The sequence below is a fragment of the Salminus brasiliensis genome, chromosome 11, assembly GCF_030463535.1.
Source record: "Salminus brasiliensis chromosome 11, fSalBra1.hap2, whole genome shotgun sequence".
In the NCBI taxonomy this organism is placed as follows: domain Eukaryota; kingdom Metazoa; phylum Chordata; class Actinopteri; order Characiformes; family Bryconidae; genus Salminus; species Salminus brasiliensis.
In genome coordinates, this window is record NC_132888.1 from 13,149,487 (window position 1) to 13,165,739 (window position 16,253).

The 16,253-nt window shown below is 42.5% G+C and overlaps 1 protein-coding gene across 11 annotated transcripts in view; it reads left to right on the top strand.

Annotated features, from left to right (window-relative positions):
• tenm4 (teneurin transmembrane protein 4) overlaps positions 1-16,253 on the top strand; it is a 239,132-nt gene that overhangs the window by 99,190 nt on the left and 123,689 nt on the right. For 5 of the 11 annotated variants that reach the window (XM_072691808.1, XM_072691809.1, XM_072691810.1 and 2 more), the window contains 4 exons: positions 8,847-9,093; positions 13,123-13,197; positions 13,457-13,555; positions 14,698-14,933. In XM_072691808.1, coding sequence (XP_072547909.1) covers positions 8,847-9,093; positions 13,123-13,197; positions 13,457-13,555; positions 14,698-14,933 — 657 coding nt within the window. The remainder of the gene's footprint in view (positions 1-8,846; positions 9,094-13,122; positions 13,198-13,456; positions 13,556-14,697; positions 14,934-16,253) is intronic. The other 6 variants (XM_072691816.1, XM_072691819.1, XM_072691818.1 and 3 more) reach the window with 3 other exon arrangements.

Consider the following 16,253-nt stretch of genomic DNA (forward strand, 5'->3'; position numbering starts at 1 on the left):
AAGCCTTTGACAGAACAAGAACCCAATTACAATAAGAAAGGGGGAGATGCTTCTATTTATTCACTTACAGCACCTAATGAGCCGTTGAAGTCAATTTTAGCCGTAGTACCTGCAGCTTGTAGCTCAGAGCGGGGGGAAAAACAGCTTATTACTTTGCATTCTTTTTAACTTAAACCTATTTGTTGGTGGATTTTCTCGTGGCTTTTTTTTCTCCAGTAAGTGTAAGAAAGTGAGGTGAGACCGTGACGAGACTTGCCATGTCCTTCTCACAGACCTGTCCTTCATTTTAATGAATAGGTGTCTTTACGTTCATGCTGAATTTGCATGGCCGGCATAAATCATTACTGTGGATAACATGCTGCGAGTTAATTAGCCCAATTAACACAGAAGATCTATGATTTTTTTTGGGCCATATTTCTTTCCACTTGTGATGTACTTCCTGTGATTAGTTAGAATTAAATGGATTTGCTGAAAGGTATGTGATGGATTTTGTGTTATCTTTCCACATTTTCTTTTTTTTTTGTGCTATTATTTATTTTATGAGGCCCTCCCAAACTCTTGTACATAGCCTGAAATTATCTGTCAAGTCTTGCCAGCCCACTGTCCCCCCTTTCCTCCCTTCCTGTTCTCACCATGTCAGGAAATGAGACGAGTGCATTAGAGCACATTTGACTGTGTTGTGACAGAGTTCTCCGCCGTAGCTTAATCTTCAACTTAGCAATTTTGAAGTGACAAAAAAGTGCCACAGAAAAAGAGAGAGAGGGTGGATGGAAACATGTGCAAAGCTCACAATCTCACATCTAATGTACCAAAAAAAAAAAGACAGAAAAATGATGAGAGGGGTTGGAGCCAGATCTGTGTTGCTGGCATTGATATGATTTTGTGTGTGTCGTTAGAAATCTGCACTATTATGTAGTTATGGAAATGCGATCCAGTGCTGAGATGTAGGCCAAAAAGGCTTAGCTCAGGGTTTCGGCCTGCGCTGCTGAATGCTGAGCGTGTTTTCAGAGGAATTTGGTATGCCTCTCAGGCAACTGAGGGAAAATTACACATGAGGACAAGGGGAAGATAATCCAAAAGTCTGGATATTAAAGAAGGCCAGAGTTTCGAAGTTAACTGGTGCTGAAAATGAGGCACTTCGCCATCAGAATATTCAGCATCCCATTTTTTTAAGTGTTGGATAGAAATGGGCTCCATGTCACCTGGATTATGTGATCTGATTACAAAAATCAAGTAGTAGTAATCAGAGTATGGTACCTTTTGAATAAGTGGAATCAGAGTACTGTTTAGGTATTGCATTCAATTGCATTCAAATCAGTCTGTTAAATCTGAATTTACTCAGTGTGCTTATACCTGAACTGCATATGACTACCAGCAGTAGTTGCTTGTGAGATGTTATGGGGGGAAAAAGGAAGGAGAGGGAATACTGGGCCTCTGTCTTGCAGTGGTTGGAATTTCTTGGATCTAATGAACTGTTTGTGAAACCAAAAAATGAAGCAGTTAGCAGCTGATCTGATTAAATAAGTAGTTATCTTACCGATTACATATGCAGGCTTATAATCAGTATAAGCAGCAATCTCCCCAGCACTGACTGCAGTGAGTAGTTCAGTCTGATTGCGGTACCATAGAAACAGAGCACTTTCACCACAGCAGCCTGTTTGACGCCTGGTTCAGTGGCACCTTCCTGCATTCATCTGGCTGACTGAGGTGATTTAACTCTCTGCCAGTGTGAAGCTGGAGCAAAAAAAACAGAATTTGTTTGTTGTTATTTTATTTATTTTTTTCAGAACAAAGTGCTCGCGGCTTCGTTTTGCATTTCGCTCATCCACAGTCTCTCTTGGAGAAGTCCTGAGCACATGCCTTTGGCTGTTGGAGTCTAGGCCAGAGAAATAAAGAGAAAGAGAGAGAGAGAGAAAAAAAACTTTTCTCTCAGTGCCCGCTAACCTCCATTAGGGCAATGAGGCACGCTCACTGAAGCTTGAGCTCCTTTTATTGAGCATGTGTTGCACCATGGCCCCTAAGCTTTCTCTCATGGGCCTCTTCCTGGAGAGACGGCTATTGGGGTCCAGAGACACCCCGCTGAGCTGCTGTTCTCGAGCACAGAGCACCCCTGCGACTCTCGCCTTAGCATCTTTTACCACTGAGTAGCATGGGGTTTGGCCACAGTGGGCTGCTAATTGACTATAGTTCTCCTCTGTAAAAGGCTAGAAAGCATGCCTTTGCAGCTGACTGGGTAGGAATAGATGGTTGGAAGCGAAGCCGCCAGGTCGTCCTGCGCGGCTGCATTTAGATGAGGCAAGGAACTTCGTTGGAACTTGCTTAATCACAGACCCCCCTCCCACCTGCCAGCGTGAAGGGAGCAAATGGGGTTTAAAGAGGCCACTCTGGAATGGGTTTCCATGGGAGATTAAAATATGGAAGGAGAAATAGTGCGTTAATGAGCAGCGCATGGCATCACTGGTGGCGGCATCTGAGGTCCATGTGGATTTGGAAAATGTATTTTCTTACTATTTTTTTATCCCATTGCCTTTCCATCTGCAGCAGCCTTTACCTGAGATTTCCCTTGTGGGATCAGGGCTGTTCGACAGCACGGTGCAGCTAAGCAACATAAGCAGCAGCGCCGGAGCAGCAGTCCGTAATTCTGATCGCATTCCGACAGCTGTTGCTCTAATGCATTGTCACCTTTGGTGAATGTACTTGGAGCGCCAATGCATCTCCGCTTTATTTAGACAATCCTTTTTGAGGTTACCATGGAGATAACAAAAGAGCTAATCAAAGCCATCTGTGCATTCCAGCATCAAATATATCTTCAGGACCTTTGGGGAGGCATGAACTATGATATGCATATTAATAGAGAAGTGAAGATTTTTTAAACATACAGTCTTTGTGTGGTAAAGGCTTAAATGAAGAAAAAAAGAAAAACGCAGTATAGGGCAAATTCCATAGCAAATTTAGGTTTTTCCAAGTGTGTTCCTTTGTTGCAAACTCTTAACGTATTCTCAGAGTCCCACATCGTATATGTCCAGATAGATACCTGTCTCTCACTGCTTCCTCTAATGCACCAGTGAAGCCCTTTGTTGTCCGCATGTGTTGATGTTGCAAATTGGTGAGAGTGCCACAGATACTATGCTCTGTTGCCTGGGCATGTTAGCCTTCAAATGAGCCTCGTGAAGGCAGTGTGTATTCCCTCATGTCCGTCCTTCTCTCTTTCTCCTAATGGAAAGGAACAATACCGTTATTAGTGAGTTGACCTGGGAACGCTGGTGGTGAAGCCAGAATTCCCCAGTTTTTTGGGCTTGAGGATGCATTTCTTGAAGGCTGGCGTCCAGTACCAAGTCTTGGCATTAGCCACAAATGTGCAGTTTCTAATCACTCTAATAAATGTTAAAAGGTACATTTTCTGTAACAAGTACAATTGAGGAATACTTTTGAGTATAGATGTCAAAATATTTCTATATTGCATAGAACTGATTGCTACGTGATTACTTTGGGAATTAAACATGGAATCTCAAGATCTATGATCTATCTATTTACTCTATTGTAAAAGTAACGAGGAGAGCTGAGCAACTGGAAACAGCTAAATCTGCCTGTCTTGGCCAACTTGTGAAAATAGCTATATTAATTTGATTGTGTCAGCTAGCCAAATACAGATAGAGCTAATATTTCCAGCTGAACAGCTTGCTAACTAGTGAGCTAGACAAAGCTTGTGTTAGAAGACCTGTAAAGACACACTTTAATGTTTTGAATATGTGGCTGATATTAGTTAGATGGTTGTTAGCTAGAGCAGACTTAACCTAGAGTAATACCAGTCTGGCCCTAGCAAGCTAGCTATGGCTTATTTTGAGTTGAACGCTTTGCCAGTTAAAGCAACAGTCTGTAACTCTTGGGCATTTAGAGACCTCTCTGGTGAAAATGTGTCATTGCAGCTAACATGTGGAGGAGTACTTTTGAAAGGTGCATTGGGGTCTCCTTTCAGACTGGATGAATCTGGTTTGACAGTGGGAGAATGAGCAGATGGAGACTGAGTTTGCCGTTCTGATATCTCCATGCTCGCAGTAGCTCCAGCAGTAGACATTCTGTTTGCATTAGCACTATTAGCGGCACTGTGTTTTTTCAGGAGCTAGATGTTTATTTAGAGGCTGTGCATGTGATGCAAGTATATAATAATGTGACATGGCCAGGAAAACCCCTACGGAAACCTACAGACCACTCTGTTTTTATGAATGAATATATAAATAAAAATGAATATATTAGGCTGACACTGATACCATTTATTATAATATTCCCACAACTCCTCACTCAAAGAGACTAATGCTTTCAGTTAAAATGACACTGGTAAGACACCACTGAGAGAATTTGGCCAGGGGCCTCGAACAGAGGTATAAAATACTGCTAGTTCTTATTAGTTGGGTCAATGTCACTCTATCAGTAAACAAGTTGAGTAAACTTTGAAGGGCCGTTGGACTTGGATACTTGCTTCTTTAATTATTAATTTTTATTACAGTGTATGTATACCTCTGATGTTATGCAACACTGAATTCATGATAATTCTAGACTATATGCACACAAACAAGATTTTTTAGGTATTTAGACGAATACAACAGAGCCACCTCCATCAACCTTGCGATTTGGGCTTTAAAACAGCCGACCGTTGAGTTGGTTGTTCTTGCTCCTGTTCTTAGCTGCGGGGGCTGCAGAAGAAGATGGCTTTTAATGATCTGTCTGGCTGGTGATGGTCTTTTGATTAATTCTGTATCAATCTCTCCCAGCTCAGCAGTTTGATCTGGTGGCCAGGGCATGTCATGTCACTTTTTCTTGTCAGGTGTGACCATCATGGGTGTAAGTTGTTATCTTTTAGCTTTGAGTTGATACTCAGTACATTGCAGCAGAGTGTAGTTCGTAGTCCTGTTTGTTGGTCCTTTTTCACGGTTACCGTTACCAGCGGCAAAGAAGTATCAGATGCGTCCGTGATTTACTAGTATGACTAGTGCAGAAATTGCAAATTTGATGTTGCTCTTCTCTCCCATCAAAGTCTTATCAACTTGGATAATCAAAGAAGATACGTTTGAAAGCTTGACCTCAGTGCTCATCAATTATTCATATCCACAAATCAATTCTGCACCGGTTTTGATGGGTTGGTATCAGCCAATGGTTAACTAACACTGCCTATTGAAGCAACCCGATTTTCCTTGGAGATTGACTTCAGACAACTTTAATGGGTCTTTGACGCCTGCAAATATTGAGCAGGGAGAGGAGTCTCTCTGATTTATTTTTTTTCAGTGATAGGAGTGATAGGAGAGGAATCAGGAATGTACCCTGGGAGGTGAACAAACTCCAGCCTCCCCTACACTTTCTCATTAATCTTTTAAAGCTGTTTTCTATTTAAGTTATTAAATGTTATGAAAATGCTGTACTCTTCTTTTTTCCTCTGGGTCACCTGTCTCTTTTGACACATTTTCTGTTCCATAATTATGAAACAATTTGATATCTTACAAAATGTCAACTTGGATAATTAGATGGAGATTGCATTACATCTCAAGAGAATTTTTCCCCACCTCTATTCCTAAAGGGAATGGATTTTTAGCAAACAGAGGCAACTGGAGGAAATATGGAGCCTATTTTGGAGTTCAGAAAGGACTCTTCCTCTCTGTGCTGGCAGAGTACTCCTCTCTCCAGCCTTCTAGACGCTGTGCAGAGAAGATTGATTGGGGCCTACTCCATGGTTTTAGGTGCTTTTGGACCGAGGGTTATTCATTTCTGCTGAATCATTGCTTCTGTTGTTGCAATGCTCATTGTCTCAAGGACTCCAGTGTGCCTTACCTTTTTGTGCTTTTCAATAAAAATAAAGCTCCCATCCTTGGACGCTGCATCAGCTATTCTCATTTGCTGAGTCTTGGTGGAAGGGCAGACATGGTCTGAAAGCACAGCCGGTAATGCAGAGTGGAACCATTTACTTTCTGTTGTATGATTTGGGTTTATTTCAGTGTACAAACAAAATGTTGAAACTGGAGGGAAACAGGCTGTATTTGGTATTTGGTGCTTTTAAGACTGATTGGCTGTCCTGCTCCATTTCTTATAGCCTCAGTGTGAATGGGTGGGCTAGCTGTCTGTCAGCTGACTAGTATGGAAATGTGTTCACTGTTGTGACCTCATAAAACCAACAGTTAATTACAAATGGGTTTTTAAAAGCTTGATTTCAATACTGGGGAGTGAATGAATTTGAAATAATGATTACACACTATATCAAACTCCTTTAATAAAATAAATAATAATAATGGCTTGATGGATCGCCAAGCCGAAGCATATGGAAAACGTCTCATTTAAAGGCCAAAATGTGTGGTGCTAAAATGTTGATTAGAGATTTTGACGTGACAAACTCATATATTCCTAAAAACTCACTACCCTTACAGTAACCTAGCGTATGTGTTGATTTAATCACTGACAAAATGACAAAATGCCAAATTCGCAGACTTCGCAGCATATCAGTGGAGATTCTCATTTCCTAGACTGGTGGCTGTGTCACTCGCACCTTAAGCGCGAAGGAAATGGTCCAGCCTTCTGGTGCAGCCCATAGATTTCATTCTGTCTTGATCCTGGTCTCATCAGGGTCGTCGCCAGCTCAACTCAGAGAGGTATCAGGCTCTGAGTAATCGGCAGTGTAGGATTGTGAGAACGTGACTGTGTATGGATCCATCTGTCATCGCTCCCTGACAAACAATCCAGGCCCCGTGCCTGAAATGAAAGGGAATAAAAAAGTAACTGGGTTCCTATCAGTGGCACATCCCATAATGACTCTTGACAAAAAATACGCTCAGCTTTCAGTGTAAAGTGTGGACTTGCGCCTATCCGAAGGGGAAGAATTAATATTCCCCTTCTCCCTCTTTACCCGGCGTAGCACCAAGAGAAAACACACTCTATTTGTAAAATTGCATTTGACATCTACAGTGTTTATTGCTTTGTGTTGTTCAAACTGGAAGAACTGAATGCTGTTTGTTAGTTCATCCAATGGCGGTGCTGATTGTAACGTTTATGGTGTATGCGGTGGGTTGTAACCTTTGGAAAAAGGCTTAGCCTTAAGCCAGAGCATCGGCTGCAGCACAAAGAGGAGTACTAGTTATATCTCGAAGACTTTCACACTTCTGCAATGCACCATTTAGCAGAAAAATGCCCAGCGAGTTGCTCAGAAATCAATTGGATCAACTTTGCTACGGCTGCACAAAGCATCAGCCTGCCTTTGGCAACACTTTCCACTTTTCGGTCATAGATAGTTTCCCTTGTAATGGCACTACTGGGAGTCAAACTCAGGGCTTACTCATGCAGAGGGGAAATCCCGTAAAGAAAAAAAACAATAAAAAGGAGCTTCCATTCCTTCTGTCCTTCTCTAGGACAGTGGTTACTGACTTTGCTTCTGAATATCTGTGCTTCCTAGAACTTTTCTACCTTCCTGCATACTTTAGCTATAATTGACCCCATCTGATCCATCTAATTATTGGCTCTGGAAGTTCTGTCAGATTTGGGTTAGATGAGCAACCTTCAGGAAGGTAGACCTCTAGGAAAGGCCTTAAGAAACATCTTGTGGACACCTGGCTTTGCAGAAGAAAATGAACAACCGCAGACACCGTGGTGATAAAGAGGCAGTAGTTTATAGTGTGCAGTCCTCTTCCAGTATTTATGGAAATGGCCAAAAAATACCATAGCGCCACCTACAGTACTGGAGCACTAAAACGCGACAACCAAAATTAAATCGCAGAGGCTATGCAAGCTTGAAAGCTTGCGATGGTTGGTTTGATTTTGCACAACCCTCGAGAGCTAGTAGACCAAGGTCTTTAGTAACCACTGCTCTGAGGCCAGGGCTTTACACCCCTCAAACAATTTGCAATTAGTTGACAATTTGCGTGATAAGAAACAGAGTCATTTAGTAGGGTTGCAGCAATACAATGAATTGCATTGCATTGTATCGTATTGATCTGTAGTGACTAGGATGTTAGACTGTGACTAGTCTGTTAGCTATGATCTAACATTAGCGCCTTAATCTTTGAGAGGCTGTGCAAGACTTGTTGTTATTCAGCTACATCCATTTATTTTCATTAATCTTCACAATAACCCGTAAACAAAGGTAGGAGCTCATTGTGTAATGGCTCAGTAGATATGGAAGGGAATAGCTGTGGAGTGCACAAGGACACCCTGCTTTTTATCTCTGCTTGAGCCTGGAGTATCAGATGCAGCACAGAACTGCCGGCTTCAGTCTGATCTACGCTATTTAATGTCTGATAGCCCTCAGATCCCATGACATGAAGTGACAGCGGGAGGCGAAGGCAAATGTTGCAAGCTCTGAGGAGCCACCCGCTGGCCGAGTCCAACCTGAACAGCACTTCATAATGGAAACGAATTTCAAACAGGTTGACACTGGTAATTCAGCCTACTTGATAATGATAGATTGTCAGCAGCGCAGGTAGCTAAAGCTGTACGCCAGGTTCCCACTGCCAGAAAGGATGTGTGTGCTTGTGTGTGTGTGTGTATATAGGTTTGTGTATGTGCTGCAACAGCAAGCATGGAGCTCGTGACAAAGAACAGGAGCTTTCTATTGTACAAATAGGAGGAAGGTCATTTTTCTTTTGCAACTTTTGCAAAAAACCTCCACACAGTAGCATAGAGGAGTTTTCGAAACACGAAAGTGAAAACGTTAGCATTTATTTGTGAGCGCGCTTGTGTGTGTTGTTGAATATAAGCTCCCCTGACAAAAATAATAATGTTTAATAAGGTTTGCCCTTATATTGCTTTGGGTTGTTATGAAGGGGTGAGATTTTATTGTATGTTAATGTAACCTGTCTTTTGCTCGTCCTCAGACGGTACCTTCCAGAACCATTCGCGGCTGCGGACGCCTCCTCTCCCACTGTCCCACTCGCACTCCCCCAGTCAACACCATGCGGCCTCCATGGGCTCTCTAAGTCGAAGTAACTACACTCCGCGCAGCAACGCTAGCCCTGCGCCCACCGACAGCACAGCCGCTCCAGACGGGCCCTCCAGCGCCCAGGACTCGGCCAGCGCCCAAGACAACTGGCTCCTCAACAGCAATATCCCCCTGGAGACCAGGTAGAGATAAGGTTTTTCACTGATTACGGATAACTAATGATAGAATACAACGAAGCCATGTCATGAAAGAGCTTTGTAATTGATAATCAGCCTGCATGAGGCAATCTGTGCCATGCTTTGAACTATATAGTAGGCCTTGGTCCAGCATCTCCTCTTGATCCTTTATTAGGTTTTGTATTTGTATCAAACTGAATATGAATACACTGCCATTCAAAGGTTTGGAATAATCATAGTAATATATTAAGATATGCATTTCCATTTTTTTGCATGAATATGTAATATTGTTTAAACTAGACACTAAATACTTCAGTAGTATTGTAACTATTCTAGGAACAACTAGAATCTGTTAGCTGGTCATTAATGTAGTTATCTGTCTAAGTTTGATCAACATTTGTGGACTGTCTCAGTACTTTTAGAATCATCTACAGCTCTGTTCATCATTCTGGATGATTTCCCTAGTTTCTACAGACTATTTGAAAGTTGTGGAGCTGCACAGAACTCACATATTAATGATTTTATTTTATGTGCTAATCTGCAACCAGATTAGTTGTATACATCTTCCGAATGGTTCTTCCACACTTTTGAATAGTGGTGTATATAAATAATTAGATGCTTGACCAGTGCTTTTATTCTTAGCATTTCGTTCAGTGTTTTATAGCTCTGTATAGCCTGATGTGATGCATTATGCTTTGATTGATATACTGCCCGGAGTTGACACAGTGTGGCATAGGGGAGCATCAGTAATATGGTGCTGATGTATGGATTCACAAGTCAAACAGGACCATTTTCTGCTCTATTCTGGTTAATTCGTTTATATATTGTGTGTATACATATATATGTTGTTGCTGTCCTGCAAAACACCTTGTATCTCCATTTTTGCTGTTCTTTTTTTTGACATAATGGGAGTCAGGCGACTTTGTCATTGTGTTAAAATGGATATCATGATGAATGGACCAATAGAAATGCTCCAAAATGACTTGAAATATAATCTTCCATTGAAAGAGAAGGGTTTTTTCCTTCTCCTGCAAAATCAGCAACTTTGTATATACGAGGGTTCTGTGTGACCGCAGTGATATGCTTGGATTCTAATATTTAGGTGTTTTATTTGCACAGCACGTTTGTTGATATTGAGTTTTTAGGCTCCAGCATTCATTAGCCTTTAGCCTGCAATAAGAATGCTTTGTGTAATATCTTGGAAAATAAGATTATATTGACATGAAGCTTTGTTTCCTTGTGCATCCATACTGTATCTTCAAATCAACTTTATACCCCTAGTGCTACTGCACTGACTATTGCTACTGCAGAATGCCTTTCAGTAAGCATCTGCACAAAGGGCTGTCTAAGGACCACCATGCTTTCAAACCATTTCTGTGAAACAAGAGAAAAGCATTGTTTTCCTTCCCTCGCCTCAAAACGAGTTACACAGCTTGACAGTAATACAAAACCGCCATATATATATATATATATATATATATACACACAAATAATCAGAATCTATTGGTAATTGCACTCAGGCAGCTGTGGGATATCCTTATCTTTCCCCTGTTCTAGCCCCAGGTCCTTATTTACCTCCCATCAGCCTGTTCTCAAGCTTGCCTCTTTGAGAGGCTCTTATATGAAGGAGATCAGTCAAGCGCCTTGCGAGCAGATGTCTGTTTGCGTTGTTCTGGCCGCTCCTCATGCATGGTGGAAGGGAGATCAGGGCTGTCAGACGGGGCATGAAGAGAACTGATACATACTGATGTTCAGATTACCCTCTCTCTCGCGCTAGTGAACCCAACGCTTCCCAGAAGCCCCATCTACTATTCATTTTAGCTCCACATTAAAAAGGAACCTTGAAAAACGAAACTTGCTTAGAGGAAGGCTTCAGCTGACAAGAGCCGGTGTTGCTAATAATGAGTGGATGTTACTGGAGGCCACATGAAATCATGCTAATGATGTTTCTACTAGCTGTCTTTAATTGTAAGAAAAGTATGCATAATACCTGTCATAATTGTATCATAGTTTTATGAAAGAAGGTCCGGACCTTTGTATTTCTATGAAGTCAGGGTTTACTAATTGATGTGACACAACCAAACCATTGTCTTGATTGTTGCCATGTCACTCCAAGAGTCAGCAGTTAGTGGTCTGAATGAGTTCAGGGTTCCTACAAAAGTTCACAAGGTTACAAGTTCACAAAAATCTAATAGAATCAGTTATTATAATTTTAATCCTCTTTAAATGTGTAGGGTCGCAAAATCATATTAGAACTTTTCACTGATCTGTCTCTGTTACTATACAACAATCAGCCATGAAATTACAACCACTGACAGGTGAAATGAATATCATTGATCATCTTGTGGCACCTGTCAAGGGACACTATGGGATGTATATATAAGGCAGCAAGAGAACAGTCCTGGAAGCAGGAAAGATGGGCATAAGAATCTGAGCCATTTTAACATGGGGCAAATTGTGATGGCTAGACGACGAGGTCAAAGCTTGTTCAAAACATCAGGCCGGTCTTGTGGGGTGTTCCTGGTCTGCAGTGGTCAGTACCTACCAAATCTGGTCCACACAATCTGTGAACCAGCAACAGGGTCATGGGTTCCCAAAGCTCATTGATGCAATCCATTCACAACTTGTTGCCAGGTACCACACAACGCCAACTTTTTTGCCGGGTACCACACGACGCCAACTTGTTGCCAGGTACCACACGACGCCTTTAGAGGTCTTGTGGAGTCAATGCCTCAAAGGGTCTGAGCAGTTTTGGAGGCACAAGGGTGGCCTACGCAGTTTCTGGCAGGTGGTTTTAATGTTATGGCTGATGGATGTATCTGTCTGAGTAAGTCTGAGAAATCATGCTCACGAGCACCTGCACACTGAGCTAATTCGGCTTTTTTTGCATTATTTCACTCCGTTTTTGATGTGATCGCTGCTGTGTGGCGGTCCACTCAACAGGAAAATGACTGTTAATTTCAGTTTGTGGAGGGACACTTAGCGACATAATGACTGATTAGGCGCTACGGATTTTCCCAAAGTTTAATCTGGACCAGGTATTCCCAGAAGAGAGGCGAACAGATGGTCACGACAGCCAGCATGCGGGAGAAGAGGAAGTGTCGGAAAGCGAATAAATCGGCAATATCAACCCCTCCCCTCTCTGTTCTATCTGAGAAAGAGCTATCAATTATCTGAAGTCCTCAGACAGAAATTGGAACCATTAGGAAAAGTCCACAAGGGCTTGGAAACGTGGCCGGTTGTTGGGGCTTTAGTTAATGGCCTTATAATGGTCCCCCTCTGCTAGCTTCAGTTGAATAGGTTGGAAGGGGACGCACACATACTTTTCAGAATGCTGCGGCTTAGCCCGGTCCTCGCCTTTTGCTGCTTTTTTTGCTTGCTCCGTTCCCTTCCTTCCCTTCCTTCCCCCGGGTTTGGGCCGAAGCTCTTCCTGGCCTGCCTCCTCTTCATTAAAAGTTGAATTCGTCTCCCACCGCCCAAACAAATGACCGAATGAATGCAAGCCAAGGGAGAGACAATGAGAAGCGAGCTAGTAGCCTGGAACGAAGGGCGAAAGGGAGGAAAACAAGTCTTTTCTCTTGTCGAATGGAAGGTGCGGAGCCTGTCCTTTTGCATGCCGATGGTTCATTTCTCCATTGCATTATCTCAGCCTTCCCTTATGGAACAGCAGTCTCATGGGGCGCGGAGCTCCGCCAGATAGAATGCATGTGCCTCAGTGAGAGAGAGCACACACACACACACCGGTTGTCTAGAGAGGGAGTTTTTCTCCTGAATGTTAATAACCCTCTGCTTTATGAGACTATTTATTATTTCAAAAACACAATCTCAAAATAGGACAACGTTTGGCCTATTGGGGATTTTGTCAGCATAATGTGTGATTTATTTATTTATTTATTTATTTATTCGGTTGTTGTTTGTTTATTTATTTATTTAATTATTTATTTTTAATGAAAAATGTACTGTGCTAACCATAGCTAGTGTGTAAGGGTTGGATGGTAATGTGACGCCTTGTTCTCTTCTAACCATGACCACAAGGAGCCAGAATACTCTAATGTTTATCAGAGAGGAGCAGGACTCTTGCAGAGAAGGGCAAGGGTCATACAATACAAGGTACATGCCCGGGGTTGGGGAGGCTGGGTGGCCACTGTGGTTTTTTGGGTAGAGAAAAAAGGGGAAAGGCTTTTCACAGGGATGCCGAATCCCCAGTTTAGTTCCATAAGGACCCTGATTTTTGTTTTTCTATGCCTGTTAGTTTGTCCACTCAGTTTTGTCCGCCTGTAAAGTCGCCGGGTGATCATGTCTGTGTTTCCTTCTTGCATGCCTGTCTCTCACTCTCGCTCCATCTATCCATCTCTCCACCTGTGTGTAGAAACATAGCAAAGCAGACATTCCTAGAGACTTTACAGGACAACCTTATAGAGATGGACATACTGGCCGCAGCCCGCCGCGATGATGCTTACACTGACGGGTATGTTGCATGCTCTTGATTGCGGCCGCCATGACTAGTAGGATCTGCTTTGCCATGCTGCGGTAGTGGAACCTTTCTGCAAGTGGTGTTGTTTTTTTCTCCATTCCATTAGTTTATGTGTAAATGTGAAACTGAAGTTTACACCTTCAGTTTCAGTCTAAAGATGTGCTGCATGTCTCTGTTGAATTGCACCTATCAGTGCTCCACCCACAATTGTGTTTCACTGTAGCAATGGTTGCCAGGTTGGACAAGCTTGACAGAGGTCCCATTCAGTTAGCTACAACATCCAGCTCACTAGCATAATATCTTGGAAGCTGGAAGCTCCTGGAAAGTTACCTGGAATAATATGTAACTTATCCATCCTTACAAAAAAAACAACTTGTTTTTGTGGGCAGAACACGAATGGTGTCAGCCGAGTCACATTTTGCACAGCCCTGCATCTTCATCAGAACTAACCACAATCAGTGTTAGCAAGTAAAATTACAATTGATTTTTAGCACATTAGGCTGGTCTTTACTATGTACGGTACCATCAGGTTGCCTACACTTGCACTTACACATCCACATATATCACGTCCCACAGTGTCTCTTATTATATGGTCAGCAAAGCAGTCTCTATAGAACCTGGAGGTACATCCTGCAGCTTCCACATCCTTAAAAAGAGCATGTCTTGTTCTTCAAGGGCAAATTAGCTGCCCTTCCAAGACTCATCCTACCATATAGATACATGTATATATATATATATCCAACAGCCTCTTGGCACTCCTGACACACACACCCTCTCGAGGTGAATTAGAAGTCACCGCATGGGCCCATATTAACAAGGATCCGCTGTGGTCATTCGTGCTGTAAATTAAATTCTGTATCGATTCACAATTTCAATAGAACAAACCCTGGTGGCAGCAATGTTTTTACCCTGCCCCCCACCCTGAACCCCATCACCAGGGGCTCAGAGGTGGCTATGGCAACGGCTGCTGGAAAATGCTTAGCGACAGCTTTGCTGACCTGGTGCAAGGGGCTTGAGCCCTTCTCGTTCTACAAGCACTGTTTAACGCGGAGGGGAAAGCATTTAATCTCAGCACAGTGCACTTTCTGCCTGTTTGTGTTGTGCTTTGGCAATACGGTTTCATTGCGCTTTCGCAGACATTTTCTGTTCAAGCCCGGTGGGACGTCGCCGCTGTACTGCACAACGTCGCCTGGTTACCCCCTGACCTCCAGCACGGTGTACTCGCCCCCGCCGCGGCCGCTGCCCCGCACCACCTTCTCCCGGCCCGCCTTTAGCCTGAAGAAGCCCTACAAGCACTGCAACTGGAAATGTGCCGCCCTCAGTGCCATCCTCATCTCCGTCACCCTGGTGTTCCTGCTGGCCTACTTTATCGGTGAGTCCTCACCTCATCATATTAGCACCACCAGAGCAGTTATTCCAGGAGCTCAGAAAGGTGTGTCATTGCATTAACCCATAGAAGTCTGACTTAGTACACTTTATGTCCAAATGTTTGAGGACACCCCCTTCTGATGAATGCATTCAACTACTTTAAGTTACACTTATTGCTGACACTGAATGAACGAGCAGGTGTCCCAATAATTCTATTGATTAAAAAAAGAGTTACTATGTTAAAATAATTACTTATTTTCTTAAATCTCAAAATATTGACTTTTTCTATTGAAACAAATGCTTATTTTCTTGATATTTTCCCTTACTATTTCAAAATAATGACTTTCTATGCCAGAATAATTGTTTGGCGCACTGTGTCAAAATAATAGATCAAGTAAAAGCAATTATTTAGGATAGTCTGTCAAAATAAGTCACAGTGCGCAAAACATAGAAAATAGGCTATTTTGTTCTCACTTTCATGGTGAGAATGAGCTTTCGTATGTTCTGACATCAAAAGAAAGAGGAAAACTCTGATGCTAAAACTTTACTAACTCCAGACTTCTAAGGGTTAATGCTGGCTGTCCAACAGGCAGACAGTCTCCTGTTAAAGTCTTTGTTTTTTTGCAGATATATCTTCACTTATGTTTTAAATACACTGCCAGCCTTTAAAGTGTTCTGTCTTTAATTGAAAATGGCTTTCCTAAGAGCTGATAAGCACACAGATATACTGCTTGTGGATCCTGTCTGGACAGGTAATGCTTGTGATCTTACCTTAGCCTTCTCTTATCATATGTCAGACTATGTGTGTGTGTGTGTGTGTGTGTGTGTGTGTGTGTGTGTGTGATTGTAAGGCTGCTATGCAGTGGTGCATGTTTTACTCACTCTTTCTTCTGAGGGAAGAAGAAGTGTCAGATGAAAAGCTGAGTGTGTGTACCTTGGTCTCAAACCCATTGAGAGTACAGGTTTTTACCAACCGGTATCAAACCAGGTGCACGCCGTCCGCTCTCCGATAAAGAAGTTCATCATATGGTTTGCATCAACATGTGTACCTGTTTAGCATATAAATGATCACACTGTCACATTGAAAAGGGATCTGAAATGAAACAAGATTTTGTGAAGCTGAAAAAAAGGGGAAAAACAAGTGTGAAGGCACAACCACGAGGAGACGGCAGCATATCTTCCGCAGCAGTTTTCCATCAACAGAGAGATAAATAGCTTCGGCTGTTCCATCACTGAGAATAAATATGCATCATAGCGGAATGATGATAAAATAAAAAAAAAGAAGCATAATTTCCACTCCCCCCTCTGGCTAAATGATGCCAAA